Source organism: Struthio camelus, chromosome 18 (assembly GCF_040807025.1).
Source record: "Struthio camelus isolate bStrCam1 chromosome 18, bStrCam1.hap1, whole genome shotgun sequence".
Taxonomy (NCBI): Eukaryota; Metazoa; Chordata; class Aves; order Struthioniformes; family Struthionidae; genus Struthio; species Struthio camelus.
The window spans coordinates 1,183,728-1,198,017 of record NC_090959.1 but is presented as its reverse complement, the minus strand read 5'-3'; the positions used below and the strand labels follow the sequence as shown (position 1 = coordinate 1,198,017).

Below are 14,290 nucleotides of genomic sequence, written 5' to 3'. Positions count from 1 at the left end.
CAGGAAATCTGTGGCCCCACAGTGGACATGGGTGTAGGCTGAAGAAGAAACAGACCTGAGCTGTTACGGGGATAACAAAGTCCTGCCACAAAGGCACTCATACTCAATAGCTTATGCTGGTTTCCAAACTACCCTCTGCATTTTCATGTCACAAGGTTTACAAGCTAACTCTGTAGAGTAGACCCTCAGTAGAACATGCTTGTGCAGGGCACTGTTCACCAGGGAAGACAACTCTTAGTACTCTCCTTTGTTGGAGGCAATTCTTGGCAGTGTCTCTGCAAAGAAGCCTCTGGGAAGAAGTGGCCAATGCCACCCATTCCCTGGAAAACAGTTCACTTTTTTCCCAGCAGGAGACACCAAAACTGACGAAACCAGCAGCAGTGTCAGGTCATCCCAATAGAAACAACACAAGCAGACAGGGTAACAATGAGACTCAGTTATAGCTTTATTTAATAACTGGTACAAAGTCCCTCTCAGGCAGAGCCTCCTAGTCCCATTCCCTACCTGAAATGGAGCAGAACATGAGTGTGACCCTTGGAGGAGCTGGCTCCCAGTGAGTCAGGACTGCTCAACAGCTAAGAAAGGATGTTTTGCTCGTCTGTCAAGAAACCTGTAGTAGCCTGACCACTTATCCCTTTTCTCCCATTTAACAGCTAGACCCTGGCACACAGCAGGCACTTGTCTCCTGCCCTCTGTGATCCAGCCACATGCAAAAAGGCAGCAGAACTGCGAATCTGATGAAGACCGGAAACAGTACCTGCATGTAGACGTTCACTACTCACACTCTGGCCTGTGTAACATAGACACGTGTCTGATAAATCATTTACATTCACTGGTGTTTCTTCAGACTCAGTTAATATCCTGTGCAGACACCCTGCCTGGGGATGGCAGCGGTGGGAAGCAGAATTGGCAGTGCAGGAGGTTTCTGGATCTCCACCTGCCAGGGGGCACTGCTGCCTATTTCACAATCTACTTTGATGTTAAAGATTCACTTGCGCCAGGGAAGATGGTCTAATAATCAGGAATAGTGTCTAAGGGTTATCTTATATGCATCTGGCCCTCCTGCAAAAAATGCTGCAGGAAAGTCCTGGTGGGTCAGCAGAGGCAGTCTGGAAGCCAGAGCTGCTGTTGTTTAATCCCTTGTACTCTGTTGAATAGTGCACCTTGGTTAGCGTTAAGTTAACTTGTTAATTGCTTTGCCCTTTCAGGAGGCTCAGGTAAGAAATCACTCTGCTCCCTCTTAACACACATACAGAGATGAGACCAAGACAGTATTTCTGACCATTTGTTCTCCCCAGGACCACTTGGTATGCCAAGAGTCTGAGGAATGCAAAGACCCTCTGGTCAGTTCTGCACTCCAGGCACAGCTCTGCAGGAGGACATCACCTGCCTCCAATGTCTGGAGTTTCACACCATCATAGTCTCGCTTTCCCACATCCCACAGATGCCATACCAACTGCACCACAAGGGTCCTTTAGCAGAAGCACAACTAGAAAGCAATTCTAAACCTCACAAAGCCACAGGAATTATATTTAAATGAAAGGGGGAGACAATGGCTGTCATCTGGATTGATATACAGCACAGACAGGAGGTGGTATCAGCATGTACAGTAACATGACTTACTAAGACTGCGGAATGTTAATGAGTTTTAAAGAGGCTCTGATGCCAAGGGCATACAGAAGGGACCAAAGTAATGCCAAGTACAGACTACCAAGGAGGTGGCAGCTCAGATGGGCATGCACAAGTTAGAGAGAACAGTTAATGCCATGTTGGATGAAATGCTAGATTCTGAGTGGGTTCAGTGGGGACGAGTAGAGTTGTCTGAATCCAGAAGAGGGGCTCCTGCTTAACAGGATACTTCCATGGTTTGAGGTGCTTCCTGGAGATCAATTGCTTCTGGGGTTCCAACACTTCCTTCACCATGGTTGCTGGTATGAGATCGGCTGCGGGCACTCTCCCCAGAACCCACGCTAGAGGAGGAGTGAGTACGGGAGCGGATCAGCCTGGTCATACTAGCTGCTGGCACTGCAAGAAAGAACAAAAGGAGGACTTATAAAAGCAGGAAGTTATTAGGCGCAGAGCAAACATCACAGTCACTCAAATATGTGTGGCCGGGTAAACACAAAAAGAGCTATACCCTCAGGAAGAAAACTCACTATTCACCGCCAAAATTTAGTTTTTGCACGTCTAAAGCAAGATGTGTAAGGCCCAATTTCAAAAGGTCCAAGGTGAGCAAATGCCAGAAGTGTAACTGAACATTTGCAAGTGCGGGCATGGTGAGCGTCTGTGCAATCTAAGGCAGCTGCTGTACAAATGACCTTTTGAAAGTTAGTCTCTTCGCTCTAAAAAACCACAGAGCTGAAATCATGCAACAATCAACAAAATACAAATGAAAGGTGAAAAACCGTAGCATACACATTGTACAATGGATCAGCCTAGCCCATAGCAGGCCAGCAGGACATGCTGAGACAGAGCAATGCACCCGAAGAATCATTCAACTCGGTACACAGACTTGGGCCAAGCTGGATGCACAGTTCAAGGTACCTGACTCAGTGCTTAGGTGGCTGAGCTGCACATAAGGGACTGGAAACAACATGAGACAAGGAAAGGGATGAATACAGGAAAGAGCCAATTAGTTGCAGGGTGTGACTAGCCCCTGCACTGCTCCTGGGATCCCCAGCTACTTTCCCTTCCACTCCCAGCTCACACACTGCATTGAACGCTCCCAATATTTGTGAAAACAGCTGCTAACAAGCATCTCAGGGGGTTGCCAAGCTGACTCGAAGATCTGATCAGGGCCAAATCTCACCAGTGCCTTACTAGCTAGAAGCTGCAATGTACCCTACATTGGTAGGCGACCCTACCTCCCCACCGTACACACCACAACAAGTCAACAGAGATGTTTTTTCCTCAAGGCAGGGAAACTGGGGCATACTCTGCAATTCCAGATACTGAACAAAAATTTGGGAGTCTTTCCCCAAGTTGACAGCATCAGATTTCTGCTACAAGCGTGCTGCAAGGCATTTCCTTCTACCTGCAGTGGCAGCACAGCAAGTCCACCTGCCGTAGCCAATGTGCAGAAGTAACCAGAATAGTCCTTGGGGAAATGGCTTCTGCATTTCCAGAAGCAGCAGGCTACTGATCTGTTTCTCTCTTGTTCCCTCCTCTGAGAAAGGAGGCCTTGCTGGCCCCCACTCAGCAGCCCTAACACAGTCTTTCCCATCAAAGTCAGGAAAACAGCTCTCTCTGGGACTAGCTACTAATTCCGGAAGTAGAAAACGACCCCTTTTCTTCCCTCAGCACTGCACACCTTGTTGGCAAGAGATTTGAATCCCAAAGTCCTGCTGAAGTCCTTGCTCTGATGACAGTACTTGTTGACTCTATTAACACCAGAGACACAACAGTCAGACTTAAACATGGAAATGCTCTCAGTCTGTGAGGCTGAGGGAACCCTTCTCGCACGGCACCCTCCTCTGCAGGATCACGCTCTTCTGGACAGCAGGAGCCTTGTGTTCATGTCAACTACACCTCGCTCTAAGGAAAAGGACAACTTCTGAGCCCTGAAGCTCATGAGTTAGCAAAGCACCTCCACCCAGGTGCAGACCAGTGAGCTTTGGGAGTGTTAAAGCTGCCATGGTGGCCATGCTTAGTGGATAACCGGTCATGTAAACTGACCCCTCCCATAATTCCAGCTTTTTAAGGTTCATTCATCAGAAGGGAACTCCTAGCCCTGGCCCCTGGCAGGCAAGTTGGAGAGGTGTGCCAAGGTGCCTGCAATGGAGACAGATTTGATTTAGTGCACTAAGAAGCTCTTCTTGTGAAGTCCGCCAATCTCTGGAGTACCGAGGGCAGGGGAGCTAAACAGTTCTCAGCCTAACACACTCAGAAGACAGTCTTCTGACTCCAAGCACAAGGAGAGAGCCATAGGGCAGGGCATGCGCTGGATCAAAGCACAGTTCCCTCTGGGCTTGCAGGGTATCTTGGAAGGCTCACAGCTCTCTATTCTGCAATCTGAGATATTGTTTACCCCTAGTGCAGTGAAAATCTAAAAGAAATAGGTACGTCTGAGAAGGAAAAAAAGAGCTCTCGTGTACCTATCACAACTGCAGCACTGTACAGCTAATTCCTTCCCCTCCAGACAAGGTATGCAGCCAGCAGAGATTTACTGTCCTTAGTAGCATGCTTTTTCTGACTGGGACAAACAAGGACTTACAACATTTTACCAACATCAGCAACCAAAAAGGGGTCACCACTCTGGCCTCACTGTGAATTAAACACACATCAGGGAATAATATTGTTTTTCTAACTAACACTTGTTAGCACACTAGTTGATTTTCTAGTGTAGATGGATCTCCTGGCAACCACACTAACTCACAGGTGGGGACACAGATGTCAACGGGCTCAGATGGACCAGAAAGGTTGAGTTCCCCCACACCAACCCTGCTTCAAAACAGAAAAGTGTGTTTGTCACTTACTGTAGCCCATTCCCTGGACAAAGTACTTGAAGGCTTCAGTCAGCTTCCCAGGCTGCAGACACAGAAGATGAGGCTTTAGTATGAGCAGAGCAAGACACTTTATACAAAGCAAATTCATTGGGAGAGCTAAGTGTTTCTTACCTGAACAACCTGGGGCAGGCCCCCACAGTCTGCCATCTGCAACAGGGAATGAAAGGGAGGTTCAATCATCCTTCCCATCTGATGATCCCAATCACAGAAATGAGGCAGCACTGCTTACCACACTGGGGCTGAGGGAGCAGACTGCACAGTCACATGAGGCACACTTCTGCCACCTCAACTCTAACGCCAAAGCAAGGCCTAAGGAATTGTCTTATTGGTGGCTGTTGCTGAAGGAACCCAGCAGCTGCATTACCAAGCAGTCTCAGGTCATACTGTAGGAACTACGAACTAGAACCCAAGAATAACCCTCTGCCATCCTGGATCATCCTGCCACTCTCCCCAAACCTGGCATTTCCTACTTTTGTACAGTAGCTGCCTGGCTCACGGAGAAGTTCCAGGGTGACAGCGGAGGATGGGATGGACTAGTTAGTACAAAGCCACAAAAAGTGATGTTTTTGCTGACATAGAGCAGCGTGGGGGCAGAGTACCTCTGCCAATTCGCAACACGTCTTTCTGAGCATTTGCTGGTTGAAAACAACAGAGAAAAAGTTTTAAAGCAGAGAATCAGGGACCCTCTTGCAAAAAACTCTGTTCTCCTGAGTCTGTCTCCATGCAGGAGAGGACATAGCCCAGAATGACTGCCCAGAAACCTCTTAAAGCTAAATGCATGGAGGGCCAGCACCTAAAAAGAGCTGGCCTCAGAAGCAAGCTGGAATGATTCTGGAACGGCACTTACCTTCAGAAGGGTAGTCTTGGTTGGGTCAAGCCGTGAATTGCATTCAACCTAAAATCAAAGAAGGAAAGAGGGACATGGCATCACACACAAAATCTGAAGAGTCAAATACAAAACACCGGGCAGCTGCTCCACTGGAGGCAATGAACTGTCCTCACCAAGGGGTGCTTCTTTGGAGCCAGGAAGGACTGAGCAGGAAAGTAGGCACCGTATAGGAAGAGAACACTGAATGGAAGATGCAAGGAGGAATGGCAGGTGTTCCCATCCAAGGGGACCTTGCACTGACATAATGTCACTGTTCTGAGACATGTGGCTGTGATCTCAAAAGGAAGAGTTCACAGGTTTTGGATAACAGGTTACCTTGCACTGCAGAACACTGGAGCATCCCCTCGGCTCTGATAATTGGACTGGGAGGGAAGACAGCTTTTGTGCAATGCAGCACAGAGGAAGATCATTCAGGCCCCCAGGCAAGGTGGCACAGCCACCTCTTCTCTGTAGGCCCGTTGCACTCAGGGAATAGGTGGGGGTCAGGGCCTTACAGGAAAAGCAGCCTCAGCAGGGCAAATTATCATGAGCTGGAAACACAGGCAACCAGACAGGTGAGCCAAGATCCAGAAAGCCAAATCCCCTCTCCCAACTGTGGACTGGGAAGCCATGAGAATCCTCAGGGATATTATGCCAGCAAAATCAGAGCTAGACAGGCTCCTCAGACTTGCAGATTTTCCAGTTCGAACAGAAGACTGATGAAAAAGCAACGGGTCATGACCAGGAAAAGCCCTGCAGCAGTTCTCCATGCACAGCTCCTGGGTTCAAGCTGCTCCTTTGGGAGTCTCCTACACTATTCCAAGGTTTCTTAAGGAAACTCCTTTTGTTCACGAAACCCTGGTCGCCCCACATCCACTGACTGAAGGGCAGGAAGAGGAACATCCACCCCAATCACTCTGTCACATTTGTAACTGCACAGGGAGGAAAGTGGGTTGTAGGTGTCTGCAGAGACTACAACAGGAAGGAGCTGCTATTGAGCGTTCCCTATAAGGCACTGCATTTGCAGAGATCTGTTATTACCCACCACAGGGGTTGGAGTCACGCTGCTTATTTTTGAACCTCAGGTAGCCTCAGCACAACAGCAAGAGAACAGTAATTCATGACTTGAAAACTGAACTCCAAGCAGTAGCCTGGCAGATCTCAGGACAAGACACTGGGTACTGAAAGGTCTTTGTACCACTCCCTGAGCAAGATGTTTGGGCAAAAGGACTCTTATCGAGATCTTATCCATTTCACCTTGGACCTGCCCTGCAAGGCCATTGGGTATCCCAAGCCTAGCCTCTCCCACCAGTGGCTGACAGTTTTCAATAGCTGGGGGTCTAGGGAGGAGCTTTGGACAAAGAGCCACTTTTTGTGACTAGTTCTGGGCGACAGCAAAGCATTCCTGGGTAAGGCAGGTCTGCTAAAGGCTTTCTGGAGCTAATGTCATGCAAGGAAAGAGCCCATATATACATACCACTGCTTCCACTGCAGGTGAGCTGTCACCAACCACTAGCAAGGCAGGGCACCTGGCCAAAACCCCAAAAAGACACGTTACTCACAGTGCCTCTAAGGGACTTTCAAAGGAGGCTGAGCTCTGTGTACCAACAGCCTCATTAAAAGTTAGCAACACTAAGCATAAGCCTTATGGCATTTTGGTATACCAAAACTTCCTCCAAGGCTTGCACATGCATCCATACCATCCCTTTCATGCACACCAACTACCACTACTATGCACAAGTATGTTAAAAGATGTGGTTAGAGCTGGAAGAAGCACCATCCTGGGTTGCAACAGGGAGTGTGTTCCCAGGAATGAATGTCCACATGTTAAGAATTTAAGAACAACCACATCCAGTGGTGTTTCATGCCACTGAGGATGGCTACTGGTCAGCACCGTGTTTCAGCTTGAATTTTAGAAATAAATACAAAAGATGTCAGGAATACATTGAGAAATGCCATGATATTAAAGCCTCTGTTGGCAAGCTACGCCTTCACATCCATTTGCCACATGCATTGGTAATTCTAGTGGAACAGTTAACATTCAGCCTGTAAAACATGCACAGAAGACCACCAACTAAGCGGCTGTGAATTTAGAATATTCATTTACGGGTAAAAATAAGAAAGGATCGGAATAGATCGGACTAGAGACCCCTCTTTGGTGTGCTGATTGGATGACACAAATTATACTAGGAAGTCTGTGAGCCACAGACCACAGAGCCAGTAGACTACCTCTAAGAACTGGGAGACTGAGAGGCAAGTCTATCAGCACAGGGATCCAAACTTTTACAAGAAATATTTCAGGAGCTGGCAGATTCCTGTGAATCACTTCAGTGGACAGTGAAGTGCTCTGTGGCTTATAGCTGGCAGCAGTTTAGGCGCTGTTATGTGCCAGAGAGATTGCTTTGCCTAGATACCAAGCAGGATTTGAATGCTAGATTCTCCCTGTGCTCAGAACACAGGGAAATTCACCTCTTTCAGTTTAGCCAGTATCTAGAGGGTTCTGCTGTGGGTGTTTAAAACATTTCCTGGGACTGGCAGGAGCAGAAGTGCATACAATTGCCAAGAAGTCAGCAGCAGAGCCTGTGCAGCAGCCTCTAGCCCAGCCCAAGCATCCTGCCTCAGCACTGCAATTCCCAGCCTTCACCTACTCTAGATGCTTAAGATGGTTCGCCCCTTCCACTCTCTTGCTTGCAACCTAAAAATTTACTTCTACTTCCTCCGTGCTGGTCATCACTGAATCCCCAGCCCAATGTCTGTTCCTTCTCAGGTATACCTGGCTCTCTGCATAGGCTATCCCCTCTCAGGCAAATGAGTCACCACTAAAGTGGGAGCTGTCACATGTTCCACATCCCTGCATTGCCATCTCTGGGAGATGTGCAGGCAATTTTGGGGGGTGGAGTAGAGGTTGGTCTGTGGCAACAAACAGAAACCCGCCTCCCTACAAATAAAGCAAAAAAATCATTCTAAGCTGATCCAAAAACATTTTTGATTGCCTCACATCAACATGAAATGGGTTACTGAAAAATACTCAACAATCAAACTAACAGACAGCTCAGCACATTACAGTGCAGTGACTGCTGGCAGGATATGCTTATTCCTCTGACCCTGCTTTCAGGAGAACCCCAGGACATTCTTAATACTGGCGCTTCCGGACACCTCTCTGCCCCACTTAGCTGACAGCACTGCATCAAAACCTGGGACTGTCCGAACAGTCTTCCCAGTGCTGCTACAGAGGTTCTTGCCGAGAAGCTGCAGCCTTTCTGCAAAAGGGACCGCATGGTATGGAACTGTTACAGGTTGATTCACAGTAACTTACTTGAGTGTTTTTGCTGTATTTTCATTGATGCCGAGAACTGGTCTCTCAATTTCCAGGTCTCTACGGCTGGAAGACAAAGCAGAAAAATTTTCCGTCAAACCAACAGAGGAAACCAGTTATAGTGGGAACGTTCAAAATCTAACCGTGTGTGCTGGCTCCAGCACCCAGGCAACAGGTTACTACACACTCCCTGTGTTATGCCATGAGCAGGAACTGCTCAGGAGCTGCAGTAGTCACCATCAGAAAATGGGATCCATGCACTGATTGCAAGCTTGCTGTGTGCTTAGAGAGAAGATTTATTGGTTCTGAATAACTGCATCCAGGCATGAGGCTGAGCTTGGCTCAGGATAATGGCTGAGGACTAAGCCTAGGACAGAGGTTCATAAGACGTAAGATCCTTTAGAATAATATATAAGGTCATAAAACTACTGAGCAGGTAAGCTTCTCACCTGCTCCCTCTTGTTTGTGCACTTTGTCCTTGGCCCCCAGTGGCAGGGAGGGTATGGGAGCAATTTTGAATCTAGCAGGCAAAAAGACATCCTGTACCTGTTGTATGAGGTGAGGAACAGCTGAAGGTTATCTTGGTTAATGTCCTGCGCGATATGGAGCCTGTAAGTCTGGATCAAATCTAGATTTGCCTGCAGTTCCTCCTGTACAGAAACAGAAGAATTGAAAGACAAGGAATACTATCTTTTTTACATGACTGTTTAAGTGCAATACGGTGTAAGGTGACTATACCTTTACAGACTAATGCACATGATGGTGCAGGGGTATAAAGGTATCTTTGGGATGGGGTCAGTTGGCTCTTGAGCGTCACTGATGCTTATATGGGTAAAATTCCCTCTGCTACACACGGATTTTCGGTTAAGAGTAGTATTAAAGAAGTAAACTTTATAGGCAAGTCCTAAGACTGGGACCAAAGGAAAATCTCATTGCATCACTCAGTTCTATGAAGAAACTGCATTCTGATTAAAGAGAGAGAAAAGGAAATGCAAGGAAGCACCATGTATAATGAAGGGGCCCAAAAGTGGGGCAAGAACTGTGTGTGCTCTAAGCAGGAGGAAGCTAAGTGACCCCTTGCAGTGCTGACGTGTGACGTTACAGGAGGGCTTCAGGTCAGCGACTGATCTGCTGCACACCACATACTATGTGCATGTGGCACAAACCCTTTCAGTTGCTCTGTGACCTTGTTGTTTGGGAGCTAACAAATTCCAAACACAAGGCTTTGTTGCAGCACAAAGTTCTCAGGAAGCACTGGTTTGCCTCTACTGAAACTAAAGGGGAAGAGGAAGAGGAGAATGCAGCAGCTCAGCATCTGGACACATACATCATCCCACTGGTCAACCCCCTGCACTTCTGTGCTCTACCAGCAGCTCAGTGTGGCTATGTGTATCCACAAAGAACCAGCTGCCACTCGTTTCTGCAGACAGTTGGCTTGGCAGCACAAAGAAAGGAGTTCTGCAGCACTAGCATGTGGGACATTACTTCCTTCCTTCCCAAATCTGGAGTGTGGACAGGATGGTACATTCAGGTGTCAGGACGTGTATGCTCCCCCCAGCGCGCAAAGTGCTGATGCAAGCTTGCCCAGCAAAGATGGTACTATCTGTAGTAGCCCTTATTTGGTGGATTAGAGCTATTTCAGAGCAGGTGCATAAAAAAGTACAGTTCCACATACAGTAGCATGGGCAACATTAACAGCTCCTGGTTACTTACATGGCCAAAATGGTGTGCCAAGACAATATCCACTATGTTGGTTGTCCAGCCTGAAAACTGAAGAGGAACCACACATGAGGAGGAGGGAGAAGAACGGGAAAATACTGTTTCATTACAAATTCCAAAGTAACTCCTCAGATTAATGACAATAACAAGGAAAACTATTCAAAGGACATTAAGAAACAAATGCCTCAAGCCTTTTAGGGGGCATGAGTGTGCAAGTCTCCAAAGAAGCCCATGCAAGCTCTCCAGAAACTTGGAATCCTTAATAACTGTAAGTGGCCAGAATTACAGAACAATTAAAAGATCCATTCAACCTCAGCCAAACCGAGCCTGCAAGCACAGCTACTAACTCAGAGGAAAGCTGAATATTCAGTAGTCACTCATCGTCAAGGAATTTGGCAAGATCTTTCATCTACACATGATCGCATCCACTCCGGCTCCTACGGTGGAAGTTGTACTACACCCAGACTGAGGACACAGCAAGGACAGAGATTAGATTGTGCAGTTTCGGCCATAAACTGTCGAACTCCTGTACTCTGTCCTTTTTCTTCTTAGTCTACATACTGTTCATTAAGCACTGCAGAGAGGAGATACACAGGAAAAGGAAAATCTCACCTTGGATGCTGCCCAGTCAATCCAGCCCTTTGCACATGGATCGACGTTAATAAGCACAAGTCCTTCCACCAAGTCTGGGTGACTGAGCTGCAGGGAGAGAGCACAGGCACGCTGAGGAGGATGATTCAATCCACAGAAATACACATCAGTCAATGGCAGGCACAGCAGCTGAAACACTTCTTGCAAAAGGCAGACAGTAAAACGAAGACTAAAGCGGTGAGCTCCCACTGTGCTGGGCTGCCAGCGGCCTCTTCAGTGCCCAGCACAAAGCCGGCTCCCAGTCAGGCCTTACTCTCTGGAAGGACTGTCATTGGCGCAAAGGAAGCAACTGCTCACACAGCACCTGCAACTTGAGCAAGCCTCAAAAGTGTCTTCTGGTCACCCAAGTGTCTGGTGCAGCCAAAGAGTACCTGATTCTGCTCAGGCTCCATGTATCATAGGACTGTAAGCAGTGGCTTTCTCTGCTCCAATTTGGCATCCCCAGCTAGAGGCAGCACTTGGAGAAACTCTTGTGCCCTGAGAGCACCTCCTTCCATACCCTGATGAGAAGGCAGTCCTCCCTCAGTGGAGATCTCTGCACTCCCAGGACAGAAACTCAGAGAAAGCAATCAGCCCCATCTCTAAGGCATCTTAGTACTGGAGAACTGCTGGGCCATGGCATCCCAAAATCTCAGAACAGGCTGTCTGATACAATGCCTTGATTCATAATCTTTTCAAGGTTAAGACACTGACAGAAGGGCTGAAACAGATCTGAATATGGTCCAAAGAACGCAAGGGCAGCACACTTTTCCTGCACTGCTTTGCAGTTCCCTGTCCATTTGGGGTGACCACAGCAACATCAAAAGCTCATGAAAAGTCATCTTGACCCCTCCTGGGGTCACATGCTTTCAGTCTGGGTTTCCACTCAGCATGAATCCCTGAACTATTTGGATAACAAGCTGCTGAGGCTGTTGCAAGTCTAAACAGCAAGATTTGTGTTTCTAGGCACTAAATTCAGAGCCCATATTAAATACAAAGCTTTACGCCAGCAGTGGGTATCAGTACTGACTGTGGGAAAATTCTAGAGCAGGGATCTCCATGGAGAGACTGCTTCCTCCTCAGGGTATGGAGAAACCTGCCTCCAGGGCACATGAGTTGGTGCTGAGGTCCCCAGAATGCCTGCAGCCTGAGCAGAGAGAGGTCTGGGAAGTCCCAGCTGCACCAGATGCCTGAGCATCAGAGGGCACCCCTGAGGCCTGCTCAGGCTGCAGGCACCTGCTCCCTCCGCTTGCATCCCCAGCATCCTGCAGTTTACTTTGGACTGGGGTAGGCGTGAGCACAGGCCCAAAATACTTTGAGAATTGCTTGTGATCACAAAAATGGAACTTGAACACACCTGGAGAACTTCAAGCTCTAGGCTCACTCAAAGGCTGAAATTTTACTACAGCTCCTCTATTCTCTGTTCCATTGCAGAGATTACTGCTGGTTAAATAGAAAGAAACAACAGTGTCCTCAGCAGGAAAACATCTGCAATTCAGGCAGCAGTGCAAGGGCTTTCTGACACTTCACTGAGCTGAGGCTAAAGGCTTATTTAGTGATCTTCTCTTTAGCAAGAGAAAATTACACAAGATATACAAGACAAGGAACAGAGCAAACACCAGTGCCTGGGAGTGCCCTAGGCTCTCTGCCCTGACACAACATTGATTGGAAGAAATCTTTGTAGGAGGGGCAGCTACATGATAAAGTGGCTATACTATGTAAAAGTGGCCATCAGCAACTCTGCACTCAACAACTTAAAATAAATTTTATAGAGAATATTAGAGTTCTGTATCCTTTTTTTAACACTGTCCCTGAAACATTCAGATAGGTCTCTGGCAACTAAACCATGTTCACTGTTTTCACATGCTTATATACACTCTGACAGGGAGAAATGTATAATTAAATAACAACATAAAGCTATCACTCTCCTCTCTAAGGGTGGAGTACAAGATCCTCTTTCCAGTCAGTGAAAAAGCACATTCTTCATCTCTTTTCAGCGCTGGTTCACAGTGCAGCGCAGCGCAGCACTAGATTGTTTGGTGTCACAAACATTGGAAACAGCATACAGTAACGCAGCCAGGGGATGTTTCTGAAGACATGAATATCTTCAGTGCTTCTACAAATATCCAGTCATTCTGAGACTGGATATTCCTAGCAGACAGGATGGAGCTCTGCTGATTCAAAGATCTTTCCACACCTGGCATAGCTTCAGAGTATCTTTGGCTGCTCCAATTTAGCCATCTGGATGTGAAGTAGCTCTCACTGCATGTCTGCTGTAATTACCGCTACTTTGCTTGCGCCCCACAAATGGTCTGTTTGATCAGTGGGAGACCACAGCTCGTATACGTCACAATGGAATGAAAAGATACTTACTGCAAACCTGCTGAGGACATAAGCACCAGCTCCCAGTCCAATCCCAATGATGCTCCTCAGGCTGAAATATAGGCATTTCACAATCAGCAAGGCTATCTTAAGCTCAGAGCTGAAGCATCCCTAGAGGCAAAATCTTTCCCCTCTCTGCATCCAGCTGTTCACTTATGGTTCATTTTGAAAACGATCCAGCCATGATGCAGCAGCCATAAATTGTCTCATGTGGCAGACAATGTTCCCAGTATAAGAACCAGACAGGGTTAGATGGGTTAGGAGATGCTCAAGCCTCTTGAGACAACTCAGTGAGCATATCAGATGTTGCAAGCAGAGATACAGGGAGGTGCAGGAATGGCTGTAACCAGTTGCTCACCCTGTTTCCTTTCAGAGACTTACTTCAGGTGTGTCAGAACAGCAGGGAGCATTTCAGCCAGTTCATCCATACTGGGATACTGGTACCTGAAAATCGAGCAAAGCTGAAATCAAAACACCTCCAAATACCTCCCAGTTCTACCCGAGGGCATGAGAGACAAGGAACATCTGACTGGCATGCGCACGGGTAATTATTTTGCAATGATAATGTAGTCCAGCCTACAGCATGGATCCCATCCCTTGGAGCAAGACTAACACAGAGCTGTGTTTGCACAGTCAGGCTTCGGTGGGAGGATGGACAGACTAAGCAAGGAATGCCAGCTAGACTGCAGCGTGCTGGGCTCATGCTTAAGTCAGAGAGCTGGTGTCAGCACTCTCCACTAGCAAGGGCCTTACCCAGGCCTCAGCAACAGGAGGGTTCTCTGCCTGCCCTGGGAAGCCTCCTCATCTGCCCACTTCCTCTGCTCCCAAAAGGTGCCTCCCACCCAGCTCAGCCTAAGAGTCTCATTTGGA

At 47.6% G+C, this 14,290-nt stretch overlaps 1 protein-coding gene across 6 annotated transcripts in view; it reads right to left on the bottom strand.

Moving 5' to 3' along the window:
• Nucleotides 1-421: 421 nt before the first annotated feature.
• The window catches only part of NDRG3 (NDRG family member 3), a 68,757-nt gene continuing 54,888 nt past the window's right edge, over nucleotides 422-14,290 (bottom strand). For 5 of the 6 annotated variants that reach the window (XM_068913050.1, XM_068913053.1, XM_068913055.1 and 2 more), the window contains 11 exons: nucleotides 13,802-13,864; nucleotides 13,412-13,472; nucleotides 11,021-11,107; nucleotides 10,403-10,459; nucleotides 9,236-9,339; nucleotides 8,690-8,755; nucleotides 6,851-6,902; nucleotides 5,353-5,400; nucleotides 4,617-4,652; nucleotides 4,476-4,527; nucleotides 422-2,025 (listed from right to left, as the gene is read on the bottom strand). In XM_068913050.1, coding sequence (XP_068769151.1) covers nucleotides 1,847-2,025; nucleotides 4,476-4,527; nucleotides 4,617-4,652; nucleotides 5,353-5,400; nucleotides 6,851-6,902; nucleotides 8,690-8,755; nucleotides 9,236-9,339; nucleotides 10,403-10,459; nucleotides 11,021-11,107; nucleotides 13,412-13,472; nucleotides 13,802-13,864 — 805 coding nt within the window. In that variant the 3' untranslated portion in view covers nucleotides 422-1,846. Of the gene's footprint in view, nucleotides 2,026-2,544; nucleotides 2,584-4,475; nucleotides 4,528-4,616; nucleotides 4,653-5,352; nucleotides 5,401-6,850; nucleotides 6,903-8,689; nucleotides 8,756-9,235; nucleotides 9,340-10,402; nucleotides 10,460-11,020; nucleotides 11,108-13,411; nucleotides 13,473-13,801; nucleotides 13,865-14,290 lie in introns of all 6 variants that reach the window. The other variant, XM_068913049.1, reaches the window with a different exon arrangement.